The following is a 22,478-nucleotide window of genomic DNA, read 5'->3' on the forward strand; positions in this document are numbered from 1 at the left end:
TGCAATCTAGAATATTCTTTGTTTTACGAAAAACTTTTTGCAGACTATTCCTGGGCGAAGGAACTAGCTCAATCAACGAGAGCCTGACAGTAGCAATGATCACATGACTTTGTAAATATGCATGCACCATTTGGAGTTGGACATGTGCATATCCAAGTATGCGCAAAAGAGGAAAAGCTAGAAAGGAGAATTGCTTCCCTGATGAGCAAGTCGTCATACAAGCATGAAGTATCCCCACTGAACGAGTCCTCAAATCATTTGCTGATTTGCTTTTCTTTTGTTTACTTTCTCTTGTTGTTACGTGCTGTGTCATGGGTTAGCGATGGCAGTGCTGGCGCCGGCATTGGCATCTCATTGGCTGCCGAGGAGACCAAAATGGCAGCCTAAAGTGGTGTAGTAGAAGCGCCTTTTGTTGAGAGGAGATTCATGGAGTCCATGGGCATGAAGCTCTACCTATCTCAGATCATGAGTGTCATCTTGATGGGTCATGGGTCAATAGATGGTGATGCATGAACAGTCCTAGTGTTCACTAAAGTTTAAGATTCACATCTCTTGCCACGGCTGCTCGAAAACGTTCCAGGCAATACAATTTACATGCCAACGGCAAGAGATATTACAGGGGCGAGGGGAGAATATGCAAAGTGTAAAAGAAGAAAGGGAGAGAAACAGAAAACAAGCTAGTCAAGCCAATCTTCTAACCATTTTTGAGCAACCAACTTTTCTTTAGATTTCAAACTATGGCACCAAAGCTTCAAGGTTTCGGAACATTGTCTCACAACCATCGGCACTGAGATCATTTGACCATCAGAGACTTTGCGGTTTCTTGCGAGCCAAATATTCCAAAGAATAGCAACAACAACCACTTCCCGAGTGGCTACCTTGTTCTGAGCAACAAGAGTTTTTCCGTGAATTCTGAGCCAAATATTGTCATTTATTTTTTCACTGTCAATTGATGCATTGAGTTGAGCTGTAAATTTTTTGGGTTAATCTGATGTATGCCATTGCAATTTTGGAGAATTAAAAAATTTCATTGCAGTTCTCACCTTTCAAAAAATGTCATTGCAGATTATTCGAAAAGTACCACTACAATGGGTCAAAAGATGCTAGTGCAGTGACATTTTTTGAATTCGCCAAACTTGCAGTGGCATACTGGCATATATAAAATTAACCCACAATTATTTGTATAGTGTGAAGAAAAATATCAGTTCCAACTGCATACTTCATTTGCATGAATCATATTCTATTTGATCAGGAAGTATATTATTGGTTGAGAGCATAGATACACTCTCCGAATTTGGAAAAATGCAAATTTTAGCACTCATTCATGATAGTTTAGAATTGAAGTGATGTGCGCTGTATATGTATATGCTTTGCTTGCATGCATGTATAATCAATCATATAACATTAGACAAACTGAAGTTGCTTCATGTGAAGATCAAAAGTATTCAGCATAGGAGCTATTCTGTCATGTAGCATATCTTGAAAATAAAGTAGAGAATTTACCTGGGAGCTTAGAGCTGTTGTGTTTGTTTTGCCATGTATATGAAAGACTGCAATTTTTTTGCGAGGAAAAATAAAGTGACTGTACACATGACCATAAGTATACACATGTCTGAGAGCTAAACTAAAATTGTTGTCTTTCTGAGAACAGTAATAAACGTCTAGTTGGTCATCAGTTGCCAAGTAGAAGCTGAGCTTTTGTCTTTCAGTTTAGCAATGGCCATTTGCCCAACCCTTTGTTTGTATGCCAGCCTCTTACCCCCTTCCCCTCGACCCTCCATCGTTCTGGTTTGGTCATATGCTTCGTATTTCCGTTATGGTTTGTAATGTAAATGAGCGAGGCCCAGTTTGAAAAAAATAATGTTTGTATGCCTACAGGTTCCAGAAATCAATTAGCATCTTTAGTTTATAATAAGCACAATTCTTCACTTACCTCCCAGCCTTTTAGTTAAACTTTGTGGACCATGTAAACTAAACACTTAAGATTTAATCTAAATTGTGACAAAGTATCACAACCATTTATATTAGTATACTCTCTTTTTTTCGAAAAGGGGAAGACCCTGGCAGATTAGATTAGCATACTCATAAATCATAGTCAGATTATAGTTCTTGACCTCACAAATCAGGACCCTAACAATTTTTACTACCCCTGCCATGGAATAAATAGTTTTAGGATCCAAGGTAGCACCCTGTTTTCAGTGGGCAATGTATAAGATGGACATTTTTTGATCAATAGGTTAGCTATGTCTGGGCGTGTAGCAAGTGACGTTTAAACCAATATGAGATCTAGCCATCCAGATTAAGGCAGTACAGGAGGTAAAAGGAGCTGGTTTAGCTGAAACTCAGTTTATGAAAAAAAAAACACTGAATCAAATCAGCTAGATCTGTTCTGAATCTGAGAAGAACCTATAAAAAAGAAGATCATCAGTATGTTTTTTTTAAGGAGGGGAAACCCCCCGGCCTCTGCATCAATCGACGCACGCAGCCGTCGTCTTATTTATATTCAGCATAGTATCAATATTCAGACAGTATGTAAATTGGTTAAACCCATCTAAATGCTTGAGAGTCAATTGTGCTTTGTTAATTGATCATGTCTGGTCACAAATCATGCAAAATGCATTTCTTCTTACACACGCAATGCTATGGGCATGCCACATGCCATGGTCATTCTCAGCATCATTTGCATACATATTGGGTTTTACTCTGGAGTTTGTTATTATCAGACTCATCGAAATTTTCACCGAAGTTCGTCGGGATCCTCTATCTCCTTTCAATTATTTGAACTGCACTTCTTATCCATGTCCTTTGATTATTTATATCAAATGTAAACTAAACACTTAAGATTTAACTCATTTGGAGAGCGTGACATTCCTTGCCTGGGGACATAAATCCCTAAAATGGTAGAGGTATGACAAATAGGAAGTGCGAAAATGACTTGAAACCTTAGATCTGGCCACTTATCCACATTGTGAAATGTGAAGGGTTTATCACTTGTGGGTAAAGTAGCGCAGCTCTATTGAGTGTAAATAAGTGTGTCATTGTCACTCCCTGTTTTGGGTAAGAACCATGAGTGCAGAGGGAAAGGAACGCCAGAGGTTCTAACGTCCTGTGAGGCCTGGTAATGTTAGAAGTTCATGAGATTAAACAAATCCTTTTTCAAGAAATGATTTTGAAAATCATGGATCCTTGAGTATTATGAGTCCTACTAGATGATAGCACATACAAACACCCTTTGCTACCCTGAGCTTGTTGAGTACCTTTTGTACTCATTCCCTATGTAAAACCTCCTTTGTTAGATTGTGAGTCATTAGAACCTGAAGTGGAGTATATTGAAGTGCAAGAGGGGTATGAAGAACTGACTTCCATCGAAGGAGACGAAGGCAATGACTAGTACATGGACTTCAACAAGCAGAACCACTTCGAGTAGTTGGTGGGTTAGAGTAGTAGCAACAAAAATCAGAGAACAATAGTAATCTTTTGTTGTAGTTTGTACTCGCTTTAAATTTCCTGGGCTTTTGTTGTAACATATCTTACATTTGGATGTGTTGTTGTTAGTTTGCAATGCTTTGGTTGTACTACTCTGATCGGCATATTTCCTGGGCTTTTGTTGTAACATATCTTTCATTTCGCTTACAATGTGTCAAAGGCCTGCAAAACTATCAGCTTGGTGGTATGTTGGGTCGTTTTGGAGAGGCTTGTAGGAAGAGCTGGTTAGAAGTTTTGCCCTTTTGAGCTTCAGCTGCATGGGACCTAGAATCCTAAAAGAAGGGGGCCTCAATCACCGGAGGCTTACACCGAGTTTGCCTTATTAAATTCAGTTTTCCAAAGTTCCCAAGAATTTTGCAATTGAAAATTTCGGTTAATTCAGCTTCAGTCCCAGTTTTTCGATTGGTGATTCGGTTTTTGGTTTATAACTTTATATGTCCAGCACTAGCGTGGCAAGAAAGCACCACCCCGAATAACTCCATGGCCGCTGCCCCGCCACTGTTTGGAAACGATGCCCACCGGCACCATGGTCAAGGCCAATAAAGATAAATATTATTCTATTAAGTATTAGCGGACACAATAATAAATCAAATAAAGGCCCTTATGAAAAAAGAACTAATTTCCATATTTCGTAAAAATGTCCTACCATCCTAAGAAGCCCTAAAGATGATAAGCTGAACTTATTTTCCTAGGTGATAGTAACAAATATTTTAAAAGTTGATGACTATAAACATTCTCGCGCAATCCCATGCTAGTTTGATAAGGAGAACAACATATTGCCAATATGCAAAGAGGCAAAAAGAGGGAAGAGGTGTAATCAATAACGATTATAGGACATTTAGTAAAACTTACACCTAGGGAGGCCAAAGAATACAGAAACAAACAAGAAATGTTGTGTGCTTGTCAAAGATCTTTTTCTCCAGTTCGGGGAGTTTCAGGTGGAGAATGGTGAATCAATTTGCTTTTGGAAAGAACGTGGTATGGGGACTTGCTGCTTTGTGATAAGTACCCTTGACTGTTTCACATTGTCCGGAATAAACATGTCACTGGAGTTTCTGTTTTTGGAGTCTCTCAACCAAATGTTGAGTTCCGCCGAACATTTCTAGGCCACCACCTTGAGGCTGGAACCAAATTATTGATTTGGTTGCTTCGGTTCATTTATCGACCGAGCAAGACTCCTTCCGATGGAGCTTCTTCCCTCAGGAATCTTTTCCGTTAAATCGATGTATTCAAGACTTATGGACACTCGGGTCCGCTTTAGATCGAAATTGCTGTGGCGTCTAAAGCTTCCGCTAAAAATTAAGGTGTTTCTTTGGTTTCTTTATTGAGGGGTTATACTAACAAATGACAACTTGATTAAGCGTAGATGGCAAGGGGACACCCCTTGTGTTTTCTGCCATGAACATGAGACTATCCAACACCTCTTTTTTGATTGCGCGATGGCAAAGGTTGCTTGGAGAGCAGTCCATTTGGCTTTTAATATTGTACCTCCGAACAATATGGCTCAGATTTTTGGTCCCTGGGTGAGGGGGGTGGACAAGAACTTGCGTCCCCTAATTTTAGTTGGGGCCGCAGCTGTTTTTTAGTCTATTTGGTTATGCCGTAATGACATTATTTTTGATAGAAAGAAGTTGCATTCTTTTATGCAGGTGTTACTCTTATGTACTGCGATTATGGGCGTTGTTACAGAAGATGCAACACAAAGAACCGACGGAATTTGACGTCAAGCGACTAAAGTGGATCACCAGGGAGTTTATATACTGGTTTGGGTTGCGTGCTAGCTTTAGGTTACTTACTATATAGGACGGTTTCATGTGTGGCCTGTCACACAGTGTCATGTGTTTCAAATTGTCATGAATAATGTAACACATTAGGCTGTATGAGATGCATAGGCAGAGGCCGGGGTAATAAAGCTTCATTTTCTAGAAAAAAAATGCTGTGTGCGGCCTCTGTTTCTACTACAGCAGGTCAGCAGCCATCGAAATTGGAGACTGAATGTCTGCTTACCAGGACAAAAGGGGGCAAGCAAAAGACAGCAGCCTAAAGAAGAAATTTGGACAATAGGACCACTGAAGTCCAAATGATATCAGTGTCCATGTTGTCCTTTTCTTAACTAGGTCTGCATTCTGTAAAACATTTCACATTTGTACTACGCACTGATGCTGATGAAAATCAAATCATTATTTGGTAACTGAGCTATCATGTCACAATTGAACTCCACAATTTATGATAGGACTTCTAGTCCTATTTAGGTTCATGAGTGCTTCAGCTACACTAAGCATAGTAGCATTTCCATAAGATGTTCCAAAGCATCTTGACGTGGAAAGGTTGGGAAAAAAACATAACGAAAGCACTTTTAGGATCAGAAATGGACACAAAAGGATGCAACTAGTCCCCACAAAAGCACTAACCAGTCAAGAATGTCAGATCTTTGTCAAAGACAGGTTGATAGCAACTGCACATTTCATTGAGTCAGAGAAAAAATATTAGCTTCCAGGTTTTTGATTTCACCAAAGTATTACAGGTTGAAAGCTAGCTAGCTGCTATCATGAATGCACTTCTTAGGATCGATATGATTCCCCAATGGAATTTAAGTACAAGATCCAAGAAGAGCACAAATTAGCATTATTATTAACAGGTTATGGACTGTTCTTAGATCAGATGGAAGGGAGTGATGCCTCGATCCTGGCCTTGCGCTTGTTCTCTTCCTCGACATCGAGCAGCATCTTCACCACAGACCTCATTGGTGGGCGGTTATTTGGGACGATGTTGACACACATCAAGCCGATGTGCAGAACCTTATGCATCTCATCCTTGAACAGGCTGTCGAGCTTCTGATCGAGAACAGATTCTACACCATTCTGCTCAACGGTGTCACGCACCCACGCCACCAGGTCCTTTTCACCGATCTCTGATGCCATGGGCCACTTGCCAGTGACAAGCTCCAGAATGACCACACCAAAACTGTAGACATCACTCTTTTCGGTTACATGGATTGTGTAGGCATACTCTGCAATACACAAATGATACATCATACACATGAAACAACACATATAAATGATATGAACATTTCAGCTGCAGCTGCAGTGCACAAGTACAAAGCTACAAGATTCTGCAGAAATGTATCTCTCGACAAGTACAAGGGGAAAAACTGAAGCTACAAACTGTTCAGCATAGCAGTTATAAAGCATGTACAATTTTGCAGGAAATTTTCGAAACTTGCTAGAAACATATCAGGCATCAGTAGGAACTCACCAGGAGCAATGTAACCACAAGAGCCAGCAACGACTGACATGGTGGCCGTCCCATCTACAATAGCCTTTGCAACACCGAAATCTGCAACCTTGGCGCCAAAATCCGCATCAAGCAAGATGTTGTTTGACTTGACATCTCGATGGAGAATGGAGGGCACACAGTCATGGTGCAGGTAGGAGAGGCCCTCGGCAGCATGGACTGCAATCTTGAACCTGGTTGGCCAATCCAAGATGCCAGCTTTGGCGCTATGGAGAAAATCCCCCAGGCTGCCATTGGGCATGTACTCATAGATGAGTAACCGGCAGGTGCTGTTGGCCATGGAGCAGAAGAGCTTGACGATGTTCCTGTGCCTGACTTTGCTCAACGTTGCCACCTCGGCCTCGAAAGTGTCCATCTTGGTGCTCACCGTGTTGCTTGGCCAGAGCTTTTTGACAGCCAAAGCTAATTCACTCCTACGCCCGACAACAGCCTTGTATACCTTCCCTGCTGCACCCTCGCCAATCACATTCTTCTCATCGAGGCTGTTCACTATGTCCTTCTCATCGAATTCCACCTTGTGGAAGGACGTGAACACCCATCTTGAGTTCTCTCTGTCGATCTCGGCGGCACGCCTCTTGTAGCTGCTATACTTGTAACCGAACCATGTGAAACCGATGAGTAGGATGACTGCAGATACAGCAAGGATGGAGGCAACCGACTGGATACGGGCACGCCGGGCAGCATCGGAACTGCCATTGCTTGGACATGTCCGATTGCACAGGCCAGGGTTACCCAAGAAGCTGTTGTTGTACCATGCCCCATTGGTGAAGAGATCAGGCAGAGGTCCAGTGAGCTTGTTATACGACAGGTTGAGATTACCGATCCTGAGCTTCTGCAGTTGCCCGGGCACCCCACCGGAAAGCTCATTGTGCGACAGATCCAGCACACTGATCCCATCGATTTCCCCAAGCTCCGGAGGGATAACCCCAGTGAGGTGGTTATGCGAGAGCCGCACCTGTACCAGCTTCTTGAGCCGTCCAATGTCCCGTGGGATCTCTCCAGAAAGGGAGTTGTTGCTCAAATCAATCGTATAAAGTTCAGAGAGCTCAACAAGCGACGCAGGGAGCGGACCTGACAAGTTGTTACCTGAAACAAAAAGCTCTTTCAGTATGGCCAAATTCCCCAGCTCTGCAGGCAGAGCACCAGTGAATCGGTTGTCCTGTAGCAGCAGCTTGGACAGGTTCCGGGCACCACCAATGGCAGGATCAATCGTGCCGGACAGTGCGTTCAAGCGGAGCTCGAGCATGCGCACATTAGGCAATGCCCAGAATTCCGGCGGCACGGTTCCAGACAGGCTGTTGTTCAAAAGCCGGATCCTGGTGAGGGACCAGCATTGCCCCAATTCCACCGGAATGGACCCCTCTAACTTGTTGTTAAGCAGCATGATCTCCGCCAGCCTCCCGGAAGCGCACAGCGTCGGTGGGATCGGGCCCGACAGCCGGTTGTCCGACATGTCCAAGAATTGCAGCGGGGTATTCTTCCCAAACTCCGGCGGGAACGGGCCTTCAATCTGGTTCCCGAACAACCTTAGGTCGTTCAGACGCGGCGCCGACGCAAGCGATGCCGGCAAGCGTCCGCTCAGGTTGTTCTGGTAGATGTGCACGCTCTCCAGGCGTGGCCCGGCGAACGCGTCCTCCGGCATGGCCCCGGAGAGCAAGTTCATGGACAAGTCCAAAAACTGAAGCTTCTTGAGACGCCCCAGCCCCTCCGGTATACGTCCGGAGAGCTGGTTGGAGTAGAACTCAATCTGGACCGCGGAACCCAAATTCCCAATGCTTCCCGGAATCTCGCCGGAGAGACCGTTCACCGACATGTCCAGATTGACGAGATTTCTCAGGTTCCCAAGGGAAGAAGGGATCCTGCCCTTCAGGTAGCACCTGGAGAGATACAGCAATCGGAGGCCCGCGAGGTCGCCCAAGTTCTCCGGCAACGGAGACGGCGTGAAGTCGTTGTAACCGAGCATGAGCTCCTGGAGAGATGTTAGGTTGGCCAGGAACGCCGGGAACGCGCCGGAGAGGGCGTTCTCGACCAGGTTGAGCGTGGCGAGCGAGCGGAAGCCGGCGCCGTAGGCGGCCGGGACATGGCCGGAGAAGTTGTTGCCCGAGAGGTCGAGGTACGCGAGCGCCGGGAGCGCGGCGAGGCAGACGGGCAGAGGGCCACCAATGTCGTTCTGGGAGAGATCGAGGTGCCGCAGGGAGCGCAGAGAGCAGAGCGAGGCCGGGAAGACGCCCGAGAGGGAGACGTTTTTGAGGTAGAGCCCGGCGACGTCGGTGGTGGAATTCACGGCGCAGGCCACGTGCGGCCACGCACAGGGGGAGTGGCCGCCGGAACGGGCTTTCCAGCCGGAGAGCGCGCCCGCGGGGTCGGAGAGCTTGCGCTTGGCGGCGAGGAGGGAGCCGGCGTCGTAGGGAGCGGCGGTGCGGAGCGAGAGCAGGAGGAGAGCGAGGAAGAGAGCAGCCATGGCGGCGGTGGTGTGTTGTGCTGTGTGGTCTGGTGGGTGGAGAGAGTGGGGAGTGTGGGCAAAGGGGTTTTAAGCAGGGGAGTTGGATTGTGTACGGTGCCAGAATTGGAAGGCTCCCTGGTTTTGTCTCCTGGAAATGAGATCGCCCAGGGGATCCTTGGCTAGGGGAACCAAACAATGTCTACGCGGCCATGCGCTGCCGACTGTTGGTGAGGAAGACGGAGTTTACACACGGAGTACCGATTATGTGAGATGTTCGTCTCCGATCATGTGACATATCGTGAGTACAATGAATGTGGCAATGGTATTCATTAGCTTCCTTCCAGGTCAGCGCATCAAGTTTGTCGATGGTGGTACGGAGAATTTATTGTCAACCTAATGTCTTTGAATATTTTAGCACAAAGAAAGGAGACTAAACGACAAAATGGTGTCGTGGAAAGTTCGATTTACATACTTGTCAAAATGGCAACAGTTGACAACTTTTTGTCTGTCCATTTCTTCAACGGAGACTCGATGCAATTTTATTGTTCAAAAGATTATTACGAATATATCCATTGATTTGCTTGTACATTACCACTCCACATCTTCAAAGAAGGCCATGTAAATAGTTAGTTTTTCTCTCTCTACTCAATGCCTTTAATTAGCTATCCAAGGAAAGGGATTTTATTTTTAGATATCATTAAGTACAAGATAATGTCATCAACTAAGTGGTTAATTTTCTCAAAAAAAATCAACTAAGTGGTTAATGGTATAGTAATATTTATTGGCAATGGTGATTTGGCTCTTTTTCTTCCAATAACCAAACAGGTTATGACCAAAACTTGTCGAAGGAACGAAAATGCCGGCAATGCACAATTATATAAACAATGCAACCCTACGATATAAAACAGAGTATTGCAAAACACCATCAAAGAAAAAGTGTATGCCATCTTGGTTTCCAGGAAATTGAGACTTCTTTTCTAATATATTGTTTTTTTGTAAAAGACTTGTTTTCAAATAAAAAGAGAGCTTTAGTTTTATCATTAGGAATTTGTTGTACGGGAGGCCTTAGTTTGGGGTTCACAATTTTGGGTGGCCGTAGCAACTGGCGTCGCCGAAATCAGTTTGGAGCTAGAATTGAGAAATGCGGGAAGCGTTGGCCCGCCAGTTGCCAGTGCCTCGTTTTTTCAACTGTTGCAGACCTGCAGTAGTACGTACTAGAGTACCACTTTCAACTCTGCGGTTACTTCTTCCTCATCATCCGTATCCGTTCCAGCCGCGCACGGAAACCGAAGGATCATCACGAGGCTCCTTCCGGCACCCGGCCGGCACAGGTGTAAACAGTAAAAACGTCCCCCGAAAAAACAGAACAAAACGAGTTTTACGTAGCAGCACGCGCTTTTTCACGTTCCGAATTTGTCTTGGCCCCGGCCGGTGACGGAAACGCTCCCCTTCTGCGGCTCGAAAAGTGTTGTAGTGAAGCGACGATGGATGCCAGAGCAGCAGCAGCAAGGTGTAAAGTGAAGCGTTTTCTTAGCTTCAAGAAAGAAAGAAAAAGTGAAGCGTTTTCTTGTTCTCTTCTGGCCGGATTTTGGACGTACGTTGTGGGCAGCTCACTCCGGCCGAGCGGACGGGTTTGCGTTAGCAGCACGTGGCCATCCGTTTCCGTCGGTTTCCGTAATTTACGAAGCCGTTGCCCGTTGCTACTGCCTGGCCTGGCCTGGGTACCCCGCTCCGGTCCGGCGCAGGGGGCGCGCGCCGCGCGTGGACATCGTGCCGCCCATTGGAGATTTTGCATCTGGTTTTCGGTTCGACGCGTACTTGAACAAACACAGGAGAAGAAAAGCGCGGTGATTGCTAAATAGGAGAGGTTACGGTGGACTGTGTGTTGGATCCCGGCCCAAAATCCAAGCCATGATTGGGCTCCAGGTTTCCGCTTATAAAACCAAAGTGCTCAAAATATATTGTTTATTTAAGAATAGTTTAGTTTTTTCTGAAAAAGAAATGGCTTCGGCCTCTGCGTCAGTCGATGTACACAGTCAGCTTTATTGCAAAGTCATAACCAGAAGTTACGAATCATACAGCAACGAAAAAAGATACAGTGTTTCTCAGGAAATTTAAAATATAAGAACAATAAAATGGGCCTCCAATAAAGAAGATTGAGTTTGGGTCTACTTTTTGTTTTAGAAAAGGAGGAACCACCCTCGGTCTCGGTTAGGATCTAGCTACTCCACAATTACCCTGAAACAAAAAATTCCCCCGCAGCGATACATGAGATGAAGAAAGAAACACCGCCCACTTGAGCAAAGGAAACTACCATCTAATGTATTATACGCGACAGCCAAGGACACAAAGGTGGGTAAAGGAGAAAAGGAACTTCTCGCAAATAAAAGAGGAGAAAAGGAACTAGGAGAAGGACACTAGATCAAAGAAAGAGAGATTCATGTACTCATTTCCCATCCATCACCATGATATATAGTAAGAAAACAAAGAAGGAAGACTTTCCAAACCTTCAAGATATGGAAGCCCATAGGCTTATTGTAGATCGGAGCTTCCACCTTTTGTCCAACTGCGAACACCGACCTCCTTTGCTACAACAATCGAGGAAGCCATCACGGAGGATGGAGCCATCAGAAAGTTGTGGAATGCAGCCTAATATCATCAATGTTGAGATCCAGGGTATCAGAAAAGACGACATATGCCCGGTCTGTCTATAATAAATACCTACCATAATATATAGATAGGGGCCGAGCTCCCTCTCCCCTTTCCACTTCGACCGATAACGCTTGTGGAAGAGAAGGGGGTCGAGATGGGGTATAGGAGATGGAAGCGCTTCAAGAGTTGGGAAGGGGAAGAGGAAAGGGAGAAAGAAAGAAACGGACCGCGCGTTCTCATCTTGATTTGATAAAATAGACACTACTTTCCAAAAAAAATCCTAAGAGATTTGTCTCTCCTCCAGTCTGAAAGATTACGTGCATCTGGCGACACATGAGAAATCCACTATATTATAATAATGATTATTACTCCCTCTGATCCTAAATTTTTGACTTAAACTTGTCCAAATATAGATATATCTATTCTTAAAAAGCGTCTAGATACATGTAATATTTTGACAACAATTTACGATCGGAGGGAGTATTTTTCGTATCTCACTCCTGATACTTTGAGATTAGTTTTAAAAGCTAATATGTCCACGTGTATATGATGCACATGGTCTCTTAGGATTATTTTTCTCACTTTCCTTGGAACTAAAATTGTCTTCTCTCTTTCTCTCTCACCCTTACCCGCCACCCCGCTCAAAAAGAAATGGAGGTGTTAACTCAAAACAAAACTACTTCTAGAGATTAAAAACATTTGTGTGGCACTCTCTTCATCCAAAATACAGAGCGTACACACTTTCAAGATTTAACTCTGGCCAGTGAAAGTCCAATTACATTTGGATTACTCGGTACAAAGTTTGTGCTGTTGAAAGATGGGTTTTTTATAATATATATCCAATGATATTAATATTATATCACAGAAACCACATAGCATTGAGTAAATTCTCGGTCAAAGATAAAACTTGGGAAGCCCCGCAACTTGCATTTCTTGGCGGATAATTGCTTAAGTAAAAATTGCGGTGCTAATTAAATTCAATTTTACTGCGAGGATTATAGGAAACCTAAAATGTACTCCCTCTGATCTTAAATTCTTGACTCAAATTTGCCCAAATATGAATGTGTCTATTTTTAAAAAGCGTCTAGATACATGTAATATTTCGACAACAATTTAGGATCGGAGGGAGTAGTCTTAACATGCCTATGGAACAATCGCCGCATAGAGTTTCAATGTAAATGATTATCTTTAATGCCTCAACTATTGTTGATAGTTCAATTTGGTCTCCAAATTAGAGAATATGCAAGTTTGAAATCTATCTTTCAAAAACCGAAATAGTTTAGTCCCCGATACTAGTCGAAGTGTTGTGATTGATCACTCAAGAGTACCACACATAAGCCTAAAATTTAAAATCAGGGAAAACATAAGCAAGAAGAAAAATATCAAGAATTTTAGGGGAAAATGAATTCATATATTTTTTTATAAAAAATCAATGGAATATTGGAATTTTGAAATGCAAAAAAAAAGTTGTTCCAACAAAACAAACATGCCCACTCGCCCTAGTGACAAGTCTTTCAACTTAGTGCTCCAACGCCTACTTGGGCACACCTCGTGGGCCAAGTCAAGATTTGGGATGACTCGGCACGAGGTTCAGAAAAACATCATTTCTAACATCATCTGTTTTTGTTATAAAATGATTTTTACACAAAGTTTCTCTAAATATTCCCTTTTTGCCATTTTGTTTTCACCGGCTTTGGACGGATAACTAGAGTTCGACCCCGGCCTGGGGTGTCTTTTTCGGATCAGGCCCCTCTTCTTTTTTTTCTATCAAAGGGAATTTCCCCGGCTTCATTAAGGAAACCGGTCTCCGGCGGTACGTAGCCTCAGTACTCCAGTTAGGAGTAGACTCCGGAGACGCCGGCAAACATATATGCGGAGACGTACGCAACATATACATACGTACGCATATGTTTGTATGCTAGCAACATATACATACGTATGCGGAGACATACGCCGGAGAAGTACCGGGGCCTGATACAAACATACATATGTCTCTTGGACGCCGGAGACGTATACAAACATATGTTTGTATGCTGCAGGTCTAGAGCATCTCTCCTAGCTAGGAGTAGACTCCTACAGTGAATGCCATGCAGGTGCAGTACTCGCCGGGTCTCACGGTCTCACGCTAGCTCACTGCAGGTACTTTACCTGGACGCAGGTACTCATATGGTGCTACGTCGCCTCAGGTCAGCTCAACCACGTGAACCGTATATATACGCCCGTACTTGTTTGCTTGTGTTCGTGGTGCTCGCAGGCTTTGCAGCTGCACTCCACGTCCACCGTACCCTATCTTTTACATGAAAAACGAGATGCACATATAGATTTGCAGGGGCCATCGGCCATGCACAAGAAAGAAGATCTAGTAACTACCGGGTTTGACTAAGCAGCTAAATTTACAAATTAGTGACCAGACAGAGTACCAGTCCTTCTGCATTTTAACCTGTTTTTTTTCTCTCGCAAAAAAGACGAGCGGAAGATATTGGAAGAGGACAACAAGAGGCACTGAGGCAGCCAGGCAGGCATGGAAAGAAGGTAATTAAAACAAAAGGTCATCTGTCGCTCTGCTTCTCTCCGGTTTAATACTCACGTCTCTTCAAGCTTCTGCTGCTTTCTGGACTGCATTTTGCAGATCGATGTGAGAGATGGATGGACCTGGGTTTGGCTTTTTAGCCGCGCATGACTGTGCCTGACCTTCACGTGGGTCGTGGGCTGGGTCATCACTTCCACGGAACTTGTTTTTACCGTAGAACTGCGTGACACGGGCACGATGTTAAGATGAGCTAGCTTTCCATTCGGTTCGTACAATTTATATTTATATTTACATGCACCAAATTAACAGCTGTCCAGAATTGTCGAATGCACGATGTTGACAGGTATGAGAGCACGAGATAATGTGCTTGGGATCGAGCATTTGTATATGCTGATCTCAAACTCCAATAAGCTAATTTTTTTTTCTCAAACTCCAATCCGATCTCCACCAAAAATCCATTTTTCGTTGTTTTTTAAAAACAATTTTCATTTTGTGTGGGGTACTGTACAACACAAAAGGACAGGAGGAGGAAGTGCCAGCTACTCCTGCTCATGTAGCTTCTATACAACAGTGAAGTAGGATGTGACTGTACAATCAGACGTGCATAACGAGATGGATTGGGAGGTTCCCTCCCTTGGATTTTTCTCGCGTAGGCAAGAGCAGCACACACCCAACGAACTGGTTATTGGCATGCACGTGATGTGCCTGCCTACTGACTCGCTATTGTGCCCGGGGGTCCAAAAAGCCAGGAGAAGGGAGAAGGCCTTGCAAAAAGGAGAGCATGTCTTCGAGCTGTGATTCCCTCTAACCCATTCTGAGATTCTCGACCAATGCGGAAAATATATCCAGCCATCCAGGACAGGAAGCACCGAAAAGAGATTCCGGGGTTCTGTCCATTGGTTGGATCTTGCATGCACGAGACAATCGAGAAACCGAAAAATGTACTGTAAAAAGAGCGGTGATATGCGTAGGACACTCCCTCTCGACTCTTGTACGATGCATCGAGCCATCCAACGCGTTGGATTACATCAGTTTTTTCATCCGCGTGGCTTAAAATATACTTCATCCCATCCATCCAACCGTACAACAAGGACTCGTGTGCGCGGTTGTTTCGATACAAATCCACGTCATTCAATTCGGGACGGTCGGACTGAGAGAGTATAAGTTTGATCAATACAAGGCTACAAAAATCAATCTCGCATATATAATTCGTGCTAAACTTTTTTTTTCTCAGCTAGCATTAGTAACATTCCGAACATTCAAGGTTGCTCTCTCCGTCTATAGCCCGTTCAATGCTAGTGGCGGTGCCGGCGCAGACACAAGTCCACAGGCCCGCTTAAGCCAGGCCGCGTAAATCTTCTCTGCAGAAGCAGGCTGGGGCACAGCCTGCATAGTCTAGTAGGCCCACAAAGCCCGTTACTAACTTGCACTCGGAGGTTGTGCTCGTGACCTGTTTTGTGAACTTATGGAGTCATGGAGCAGAGGAGGTAGGTTGCAGACGTCCCCTAAAAACAAGCAGGTTGCAGACACGATCGATCTTTTTCTACTGACGAAGCTGGTTGTTGAAAACCTGAGCACTCGTATATTTCCAACGTTATTTCTGCAGTATTGATTGGTTTATTGCTTCTTTTGGATGCTGCTGATGTAGACACGCCGCATCCCGTATACGAGGATTACAAGGCCACTTGCGTATACAAAATTTCTGTAATTGAGCGATCCATTCCGTCGGATTTCTGCAATCCGAAGTGATTCTACGGAGTATAAAAAAAACGGTAGTAGTACATACTTTTTCCGTTCCTAAATAACTTGCACTCAAAAAGGAACAAGTATTTAGTAACGGAACGGAGAGAGTACGTAACTGTAAATTGTATAAAGTTCATGTGAAAACCTTGCAGTCCTAATAAAATACTAGTACAGCATGCACTAAGCAGCCTGAACTGATACATACGGGAAAAATACCCACGCAACGATGACGTTCGTCGTGAATTAGAATAAAGCACGTAAGCAGCATAAACCCACATCTGCACATGACATCTTCATTGTGAACTTATTGCTTCGTCTAATTAATCTTTTCGTTCTTGAGTGCAAGCAAACGCCTCACGTACTTGAGTACAAGCCGTGCTGATTGTTCAACGGATTCAGCTTTAGGAATAACCAAGGAGATGAATAACCCGGTAACGAATTAATTTCCAGGTAGTACGTGTTTTCTTCGAAGCAACCTAGTGCTACATTTCTTCTGAAGAAAACAAATAAAGATGGAGATCCGCAAGCAACTGGAGTGTTGAAAATGAGTGCCCATTATTATTACATTACTACTTGGGCAAGTCACATCACACGCACACACACAAATCTAAGCAAATGGAAATCCGGTACGAACAATTGTACAAATTTCCCTGTCGTACAAAGATCATGTATAAGAGAAACTACTTGGATACGTAGGAGAGAATAAACTGAAGACCAAGAAGAATAGTTACTTGATGAGGATGGTGCTGGAGAAGGGCTCCATGGACCTGTTGCTGGTCCCTTGTGGGCTGGCGGTCATTGCCGGCTACCACCTCTTCCTCCTCTACCGGATCCTTCGCCACCCGCACACCACCGCCATCGGTTACGAGAACCACAACAAGCTCGCCTGGGTCCAGCGTATGGTGCTGCAGAAGCCAGCGCCGGAGGAGACGGCCCTGGCGCTGAGCGTGATCTCCGACAGCATCTCGGCGTCCACGACGCTGGCGTCGCTGTGCATCGCGCTGGGCTCGCTGATCGGCGCCTGGGTGAGCAGCGGCGGCAGCAGCACGCACGAGGCGCCGGCGCTCACGGCCAGCCAGCCGACGACGCTCAAGCTGACGTCGCTCCTGGCGTGCTTCCTCGCCTCCTTCGCCTGCTTCATCCAGTCCGCGGGGCACTACGTGCACGCCAGCTTCCTGGTGAGCGCTCTGGGCCTCGGGTCGGGCGCGCCGGCGGGCCACGCGCAGCGCGCCGTGATCCGGGGCGGCAACTTCTGGGCGCTGGGGCTCCGGGCGCTCTACTTCGCCACGGCCTTGCTCATGTGGCTCTTCGGCCCGGTGCCCATGCTCGCCTGCTCCGTGCTCACCGTCGTCGTGCTCCACCTGCTAGACTCCAGCTCCATGCCGATACATCACCACCGGTTCCACGCCCGGGTCGAGACCGACCGGCGCTCAGTAACGCCGGCTGTCGCAGGTGACGCAGAACATTAATTTCTCCTGCATGATCTGCTCTCTGAGTTGATGGAGATCAACAAGAGTCCACGTCAAGATTGCCTGGACTTCAGAAAAATGCTGACAGTATTAGCTTCTCCGGTTCAAATGTTACTTAAGTCAGACAAAAACCCAAAGAATGTAACTAAGCTAGTGACAACCTCAGTAAGATCATGGTGCAAAGCATTCCCTGCACCAGCCTGTTCTGTTAGATTGGGGCATGCTGTCTCCTCGTCAACCGTATTCCACTGTCAGCAACCCTGGCGATATGGACCAGGAGGAAGCAGAGGCCCAGGAGGCAAGCAGGCTGAGGCCCAGGAGTAAGAGGAACAAGAAGATTCCAGCTTGGCTCGCCAGCGATGAGTGGGCCCATTGAGGCCTTGTAACCATTTTCTATTTAGCTAGGAAACTTCGGCTCTGTAACTTGGCTTTGGAATTGTAGAACAGATGGAACCGCTGTGTGGGTGGTTGGGAGGAACGGCTGACCCAAGCCAAAACAATTCGCTTGATTTCCTAGTTCTTCGTCTAGATCTGTGAGTTGCTAGGGATTCTTAGTTAGGGTTCTTGCATCCACCCAACCCAATTACAGACTTAAACAACGCTGCTAGCCTCTTGATTATATTAGCAGTATGCAACACAGGTAAACATTGAACAGCAGCAACCACTATTAGTCCAAGGAAAATTTGCTGCAACCAAACTACTCATGACCATCAAATTCCAGCATCCAATACCAAGTGTGACTAGAATATCCTTATACTTATGTAACAATGCTGAAACTATCAGATTAAGGTAATTGACCCAAAAGGAAACAAGTCTCAATTTATAGCAACTTCAGAAAATTGAGACTTGTAGTTCCAAAGTTGCCAACAAGATCAAATTCTAGCTAGGTTTGAGAACCTTCTGTCTATAGGTAGTTTGCATAGAAACCATTAGGAGTTTTCAAAACGGTTTTCAAATGAAACTGTGCTTTTTATTCCAGTACAAAATTTGTCAAGGTGATTGGAGCTTATAAAGGAAGATGAACTAAGCCACCCCTGAGCGGTTTCCACGGTTTCAACTGAAACCGAATTTGAACACCCCTAGAAACCATCGCATATGATGCTAGGTTAGAAACATTTACAAAATGCCTGGGGTGAAAGCAAAATAATACTCCCTCCGATACATAATAAGTGCCCGGAATTTAGTACAACTTATTATGGATCGGAGGGAGTAAATGAAAGGTGAACACATATAGGCTTAAAATGGTAGCATGTGAGATGGGTGGGCGCCGTACGTCCGTCGTCCCAACTCCCACGCGACCCTTGCACGCCCGCCCTCTCCTCCCCACACAGCCCGATCCGCCTCCTCCTCACAAATCCCGTTCCAAATCCTCCTCACAAATCCGAGACGATCTGCCTCCTCCTCCGAGACGATCCAAGCAGCGGCAGGATCCCAAGTTCCTCCACGATCCTCGCAAGATCCGTCTCCTCATGGATTCGAAACGAACTCGAGCAATGATACAAGCAGCGGCAGGACCCGTCTCCTCCACAATCCGTCTCCTCCTCCCACGAATTCCAAATCCGAGACGAACTCGAGCAATGGGATGCCATGGAATCCTCCTCAACGATGACAACGAATATGCCTGGCGGTCGGCGACCCCCGGCCTGCACGGCAGCAGCCAGGGCGGCACGAGGCGAGGCTCGAGGAGGACGTGGCCGCCAGATCCGTTCGGGGGTGGCCGGTGGCGGCCCAGATCCGATCGAAGGGGAGGCGGGCGGCGACGCGAGCGGAGCGCGCAACGGCGGCCGCGCGGGCACGAGGGGAGCAGGTGGATGGCGGCACGCAGGGCAGAGGGGAGGAGGCAGCAGCTCGAGGGGAGCAGGTGGGTGGCGGCGCGCCGGTCAGAGGGGAGGAGGCCCGAGGCGAGAGGCGGCGTGCGGGCGACACAGAGAGGGAGGGGATCGAGCGGGGTGGGTCGGGGAAGGAGATAGTACGGGTTGAGATTTTGGACTGGATCACCTATGTAACGGGTAATTCGATAATCAACGCACCGAATTAATTCCCGCGGGAGTACTCAGAAGTATTGAGAAGTACTCAGCCATCACCATAAAAGAGCTCTAAAAGAATTTGAAAGAAATAAATGTGTTTATATGGCATTTTATGGTTCCATAGCAACGCACGGGTACATCTGCTAGTAGGCTTAAAATGGTAGCATGTGAAAACATAGGGTGATAAGAAACATGGTTCTTCAATTCAAGTTCTGTACATCTGGGGGAAGTACATAATATAACAGAATAACCGTGTAAAACTCATATTGGCTACCAGTTACGTATGACATTTGCCGAGTAGAACATAACCTATCACACAATATAGATACATTACCATCTTTGAGGGCTATAGTACTGATCCATCCAACAACAGAAGTAATGAATGATAACTCCCATTACAAAACTACGCTGTGCATTAAAATGTGGAGAGGATCCTCATGTCAATTGAGGTGGGACAATACAGCAGTTAAGAAACCATAAAAGGCAACCATGAAATTCACCAACATTCCAAGGCTAGCGCTTTTTTCTTTCCCAACCTGAGGTTAAATCTTGATATCTAATGAATTTCTTGGTGTACCGATATAATATCGCAAATAACCAGGTTAGGTGGCAAAACGAAGTCATATTTGCAGTTACCCATCACATAATCAGGTGAGCATATGGTTCCTCTTCACAGCAAAATGAATTTAGGAAGAACAGCACCCAGCCTTCTTCACAGCAGAAACATCATCCTTGCCACCAACGTTGATGGTTTGTCCTCTCGGTGGAGCAGCAGGATCATCCCCTATGTCAAGGGCCTTCTTGCTGACCACACGATATATCTGAGTTAGAACCTCAGTGAAGGCACTCTCAACGTTCATGGCCTCCAGTGCAGATGTTTCCATAAAGAAGGTGCTTTCCCTCTCAGCGAATGCCTTAGCATCCTCCACTGATACAGCTCTAAGGTGGCGTAGATCAGCCTTGTTGCCGACAAGCATGATGACAATGTTTGCATCTGTGTGGTCCCGGAGCTCCTTCAACCACCTCTCCACATTCTCGAAGGTCACATGGCGTGTCACATCATACACGACAAGCGCACCAACAGCCCCTCGGTAGTAAGCACTTGTAATTGCCCGATACCTATAAAGGAAGAAAATAACTAAGTCCATGCCACAGCAATGAAATATCGAGAATTGATGTAGGAACTTTGCTGGTAAAACTAGCGATAAGTGAGAGCTGATCAAATAAGCCATGTTAGGTCAGGTTATACAGAGCATTCTCAGAAAAATGCCAACATCAGAAGGCAAATACTTCTCAAAACATGTGGCCCTCCGTAATATACCATGTGCAACTATTTGTCTCAGAATGATACAAGAATAATGCTATAAACGTCAACTGATTAATCTATGCATGAACAAAAAAAATTCTTAGCATTACTGTTTGGACAGCCATTAGGGGAACTTAATTTAATACTTGAACAATAGCTGGTCAACATTGCAAACACAAGGTGCCTGCATGTCTCTTACAGGTTGCAGCTTCCAATAGACCAGTTTTTTAATACAGTGCCAGGAGGACGATATGATTTAAGTATCATCAGCTCACATATCCATACATCGTTATCAAATATGACAAAACAAACATCCCTTACTCCAACAATGCTTTCACATAGAATTTGCTGACAGCGATGGTTGGAATTAAATTAGAATATTGATCAGGTCATATACAAGATTTCATTCTTCAAAAGAAACAAAGTAATCCACCTGATTAACATGAGATCAATGATATTTGTACAGAACAACATGCATAATAACGAAGGTCACCGTTTCCCTGTTTTTTACCCAATGTGATGAAAACAAGGACAATGCTGCATGACGGCAAAAGATGAAATACTAATCATGATTATGGCTGAAACCAGCCAGCCTAGATTTCTCCCGTCGTATTTTCTATCAAACAGAATCCACCGCCACAGTCCTACCGAAACCGATCGAGTTTCCTGAATAAACGGCACATGATGGAATCTAGGTTTTCTTGACGGGGCACGAACACGATCGCGGTAAAAAAAAAAGCAGAAACGCGCGGGAGGGTGAACTGAACAGACCTCTCCTGGCCGGCGGTGTCCCAGATCTGGGCCTTGACGACCTTGTCGTCGACCCTGATGCTCCTGGTGGCGAACTCGACCCCGATGGTGGACTTGGACTCGAGGCTGAACTCGTTGCGGGTGAAGCGCGAGAGCAGGTTGGATTTGCCGACCCCGGAGTCGCCGATGAGCACGACCTTGAAGAGGTAGTCGTAGTCGTCCTCCGCCCTGTACGCCATGGGTCCACCGACGACCCCCTTCCTTCCTTCCTGGCGGAGGCGGGACGGGGAGGGAGGGCCGCAGCGCTTCGCGGGGCTGGCTGCGGCGGTGGGGGGAAGGGAAGAGGAGAAGGGGACGGGCAGGCGCGCGGCGCGGTGGTGTATATGAGAAGGGAGAGGAGGAAGAGAGGTGGGGAGAACGTCGAGGGGGAGGAGGGCACGGGAAATAGAAAAGAGAAAAAACGGGCGCCGTGCGGTGACAGGTTGGTTCGCTGTTGCTGCCTCGCTGGCTTCACCGGCGTTTTGCTCCTGTTTTTTTTTGCCTGCTTCTTCTAACAAACACATGCGCACATGAATGAAACGTCGAGGCGGGGAGATGCCACAGCTTTTGTCAGATCACGAGGAATGGTGGTGGTCTTCAGGGTTCTGGTACCAGCCGGGATTTTCCGGTGGCCGGCTGGTACACGTACCAGCAATTATCGCTACCCTGAGAAAGGTACGCACCAGACGAAGACTTCTATTTTGGACAATTTTTGTGCAAATTTGAGTAAATTTTACCT

General features: G+C 45.7%; 3 protein-coding genes across 3 annotated transcripts; 1 reads left to right on the forward strand and 2 right to left on the reverse strand.

Annotated features, from left to right (window-relative positions):
- Positions 1-5,970: 5,970 nt before the first annotated feature.
- LOC100835757 (receptor-like protein kinase HSL1) lies at positions 5,971-9,264 on the reverse strand. Its single transcript, XM_003576371.4, has 2 exons — positions 6,742-9,264; positions 5,971-6,496 (listed from the first exon to the last, which is right to left on the reverse strand). Exons 1-2 carry the CDS (start codon positions 9,239-9,241, stop codon positions 6,144-6,146), a joined length of 2,853 nt encoding a protein of 950 aa, XP_003576419.1. The 5' UTR covers positions 9,242-9,264; the 3' UTR covers positions 5,971-6,143.
- Positions 9,265-16,834: 7,570 nt separating this feature from the next.
- On the forward strand, positions 16,835-18,133 carry LOC100836062. Its single transcript, XM_003576372.3, has one exon. It carries the CDS (start codon positions 16,883-16,885, stop codon positions 17,615-17,617), a length of 735 nt encoding a protein of 244 aa, XP_003576420.1. The 5' UTR covers positions 16,835-16,882; the 3' UTR covers positions 17,618-18,133.
- A 1,692-nt stretch (positions 18,134-19,825) lies between these two features.
- LOC100823622 (ras-related protein RABA1f) lies at positions 19,826-22,144 on the reverse strand. The gene is made up of 2 exons (XM_003577944.4): positions 21,722-22,144; positions 19,826-20,763 (listed from the first exon to the last, which is right to left on the reverse strand). Exons 1-2 carry the CDS (start codon positions 21,937-21,939, stop codon positions 20,331-20,333), a joined length of 651 nt encoding a protein of 216 aa, XP_003577992.1. The 5' UTR covers positions 21,940-22,144; the 3' UTR covers positions 19,826-20,330.
- Between the last annotated feature and the right edge of the window lie 334 nt (positions 22,145-22,478).

The sequence above is a fragment of the Brachypodium distachyon genome, chromosome 4 (genome assembly GCF_000005505.3).
Source record: "Brachypodium distachyon strain Bd21 chromosome 4, Brachypodium_distachyon_v3.0, whole genome shotgun sequence".
NCBI classification, from domain to species: domain Eukaryota; kingdom Viridiplantae; phylum Streptophyta; class Magnoliopsida; order Poales; family Poaceae; genus Brachypodium; species Brachypodium distachyon.

Coding starts and splice junctions, on each gene's coding strand:
- LOC100823622 (XM_003577944.4), bottom strand. CDS start 21,939: ATGGCGTACAGGGCGGAGGACGACTACGACTACCTCTTCAAGGTCGTG. Junction 20,764..21,721: donor GACACCGCCGGCCAGGAGAG/GTCTGTTCAGTT, acceptor CTTCCTTTATAG/GTATCGGGCAATTACAAGTG.
- LOC100836062 (XM_003576372.3), top strand. CDS start 16,883: ATGAGGATGGTGCTGGAGAAGGGCTCCATGGACCTGTTGCTGGTCCCT.
- LOC100835757 (XM_003576371.4), bottom strand. CDS start 9,241: ATGGCTGCTCTCTTCCTCGCTCTCCTCCTGCTCTCGCTCCGCACCGCC. Junction 6,497..6,741: donor TTGTGGTTACATTGCTCCTG/GTGAGTTCCTAC, acceptor TGTGTATTGCAG/AGTATGCCTACACAATCCAT.